The sequence below is a fragment of the Tupaia chinensis genome, unplaced genomic scaffold (assembly GCF_000334495.1).
Source record: "Tupaia chinensis unplaced genomic scaffold, TupChi_1.0 Scaffold138365_1, whole genome shotgun sequence".
NCBI lineage: Eukaryota > Metazoa > Chordata > Mammalia > Scandentia > Tupaiidae > Tupaia > Tupaia belangeri.
In genome coordinates, this window is record NW_006198262.1 from 374,102 (window position 1) to 377,507 (window position 3,406).

Below are 3,406 nucleotides of genomic sequence, written 5' to 3' on the forward strand. Positions count from 1 at the left end.
TCCTCTTTGAACAGGAGCCAATGTCCAAAAATTCTTCTGTGGTCCTCCGCCTAAGGCGATGGTGTGATGGATGCGTGGATAGCTGGGAGTCAACATCCAAAAATTCTTCTGTGGACCTCCACATAAGGCCTTGGAGTGACGGGTCCATGGATGGTTGCTGAGATGAGAAATGTCTGCTCCAGAACCACAGCAGAGTTGAGGTGCGTTGCTCTCTGGATGTCCTTTTTTGGATCACGTATGTATAGATGATCATGCAAAGAAAAGCCAAGACCAACACCAACAGAATGCTTAATAAAAGGTCCCGCCTCCAGGAGGAGCAGGTGACATCTGTATGACTAGTTCCAGGTTCAGCTTCTGTCTCAAGAAAAGCATCACACCTGGTAGAAAGGAGCAGGGAGTTTGGAGTCCATGGCAGGCATTGAGATCCACTCAAGAGTCACTCAGAACTCAGTGGTAGGCTCTGATTCATAGGGACCCAGAGAGGTTTGAACACTGGTCACAGCTCAGGGATGCGATCTCTGGTCTGAGTTTTCAAGCACCTCTGGGGGACAGAGAGAGGCAAGGAGAAGGAAAGAAAGGCAGGGAATGGGACAGCAAATGAGAAGAAAAGAAAGAGAGGAGGGCCAAGGCGGTCTGCAGGCCAGAGCCCAGAGCAGGATGAGGGGCAGAGGGCGGGAGAGCTGGCAGACCTGGAGACATAAGGACAGCAATGAGGACAGAGGACAGGGCAGAAAAGCAGGAAGACATTGCACCCCACCCTGGACATGATGAGGCTGGGATATGAATGGTCCAGGACCTCTCCATAGATATTGCCATAGAGAAATACAGTGGAGGCAGCCCTGGCTGGGGGCTGGTGAGCTGGGGACTCACACTCTAAGTGAGGTTGGATTGGGGCACTGAGCACAGTCACACCTGCACAGCTGGGGCCCTGCCTGCTATCTGAGAGGGAGGCATGAAGTCGGGACTCCTTAGCTACAAGTTGGACCCAAGAGCATTTGTCCTCTCTGCCTCCTCCACCTTCGCTGCACCATGCCTGGCCTACCTGGGGTTCCTCTCACAGACCTGAGGGCCCAGGGAACTCTGGGTCAGAGCCCAATTGGGAAAGGATCACGTGGCAGGAGGAACCAGTCCTCACCTAATTAACATCCCCTGACAGCCTTTCCCACCTCCAAAACACAGGGAACCCCTTCCCACAGTCCTGTCACTCAGGACAATCCCAGACCATAGGGGACAGGGATGTGACAACAGCTCCCCTCCACGACTACTCCAGGGAAAGTCCACCCTGACCTCCAGGAAGCTAGAACTGCTGAGGCTCTGGTCTGGGGCCATGAAGCCTGCTACCTCGGGACACAGGCTTCACCCCTGGAGAGGGGCTCTCCTGGGTGCTGGTAGGTACCACCAGGTGGCACCCGGGGTGGGGCCTTGGGTCTCTGCTGGGGGAGGGCACCCACCTCCCAGGAGAGTGTGGAGGAGCCCCTCCCTGGCACTCACCTGGTCCAGGGCTGACATTCCTCCTGGGTCCCATTGAGAGAGAAGGTCCCTGGTGGGCAGTCCTGACACACCGTGTCCTGGTTCTCGGTGCCTAAGAGACAAAAAGGGCAGGGTGAGACGCTGAGCTTCTCTTCTCCAGTGGGGCCTGGGGTCTGTCTCTCTGCAGTCCTTCCAGCTCTGCTACTCTGCTTCTTGGCAGAAGGACCTGCCAGGGCGATGGCTGACCTTTACTGGGAATCTTGTACAATAGTCTTGAGACTGGTGGGCTCAGAGGTCCCCTGAGGTCCCTGCACAAAAGATGCTGGGATTTTAATGGTCTAGGACCCCCTCCAAGACCATAGACAAATGCTGTGGAGGGAGCCCTGGCCGGGGTGGTGAGCTGGGGACTCACTCTCCTCAGTGAGGCAGGACTGAGGCGCTGAGTAGTCACATGTGCACGCCTGATGCCGGCGAGGGAGGCATGACGTCGGGGTCCACCAACCACCAGGCAAAGCCAACAGCAGTGCCCTCCCATCCTTCCCTGTCCTCCCCATGCAGCCTTTCCATCATTTGCTGCAGCCAGGACAGGCTGGGTGGGCGGGCATGGGGCTGGCCACAATTTCTGTCCCATCAGACAACTCTGAGCAGCCCAGATGTCTACACCTGGGGCTGGGCTATGGGGGACATCTGTCACTTGCCAGCTCACCTCTCTCCAGCACCCTCTGGCCAGGCCTGCAGACGGTGTGGGGCCGGCACACGATGCAGTGGTCCCCGTCCTGTGCGTCACAGAAGTGGCCTTTGCTGCAGCCGCACACGGTGTTCTCTGTGCTGGAGCAGCTCCTCCTGGTGACCAGGCCCCTGGCTGGGACCCCAGAAAAGGAGCTGAGAGGCTGCTGGGCTGCTGTGGGCAGTGGAGATGCCCCGTCCCGGAAGGAACCAAGCAGAGGCTGGACAAGAGCAGGCAGGCCAGGGTCTGCATTTCAGGCTGCCTAATGCATGTGAGTTTCTGGGCCTTGATTGTGTCCCACCCCTGGGGCTCCCTGCCAGGCTGCTCCCCACGCAGATACAAAACAATTCTGGAGGTGTCTGACAAGTAGGGTCTGAGCCTCAGAGGACCTTCAACGAGCAGCAGCAGCAGTAGCAGGATGAAGAAGAGAGTCAGGAGTCCAGGGAGTGTCCTTGCACAGAAGTATGGCCTCATATGGAAACTGCAACCTTGTGCCTCGTGTGGCCCAGCCAGGTAACTCAGTCATGCACTGTCTGCTATAAGGGTCCCAGGAAGTAGTTCCTACCCCAGGCCAACTCATCCTAGGAGAATCCTCACACATACTTCCCCTCCCCAACCCCCATCAGAGAGGTTCCCCTTCTGTACAAACCAGAGCAGCCAGAGGGCAAATGCGGTGGTAAGTGAGAGCCTCTTCCTCCTTAGCATGGGGTAAGGGAGGGGCAGCTGGCCTGGCCCTGCCTCTGCATTTCTCCTGGTCTCACATACCCTCTGCCCCATCACAGGTGTTGTCTCAGGGCAGTGCTGGGGGTTCAGGAATTGGGGGGGGGGAGCTCCAGGTAGTAGTTCCACATTCCTCCACTGAGCCTCCACACATCCAGCCTCCTCCTCTGTTCATGTCCTCCCTCCCCAGCCCACCTACCCTGGGCCCCCCAGGAGCACAGGTCCTGGGATCCCCATGTGCTGTCAGCCCTGGTCATGCAGGGGGGAGGCCCTCACTGTGTGCTGGGTCAGCTAGGCTCTGGCTGGCCTGGGTTGTCAGATGGTGGGGACAAGGGAGAGGCCTGAGGGCCTGTCATAAGTTCTCAGTGTGGCTTCTCCCCTCCCTCCTCAGCCCTACATAGTTCCACTGGAGGAAGAGTGACTTGACCACAATCCTTGGTCTAGAGCCACGGGGGAGGGAATGGACATGACCCAGGGCCACCAGGCACA

General features: G+C 57.8%; 1 protein-coding gene across 1 annotated transcript in view; it reads right to left on the reverse strand.

The window, feature by feature from the left end:
• Positions 1-383: 383 nt before the first annotated feature.
• Positions 384-3,406, reverse strand: part of LOC102487211 (tumor necrosis factor receptor superfamily member 14-like) — a 7,408-nt gene continuing 4,385 nt past the window's right edge. The window contains exons 5-7 of the mRNA XM_027765425.1: positions 2,177-2,332; positions 1,492-1,582; positions 384-541 (exon numbers count right to left, since the gene is read on the reverse strand). Of these exons, the coding sequence (XP_027621226.1) occupies positions 532-541; positions 1,492-1,582; positions 2,177-2,332 (257 nt within the window). The 3' untranslated portion in view covers positions 384-531. The remainder of the gene's footprint in view (positions 542-1,491; positions 1,583-2,176; positions 2,333-3,406) is intronic.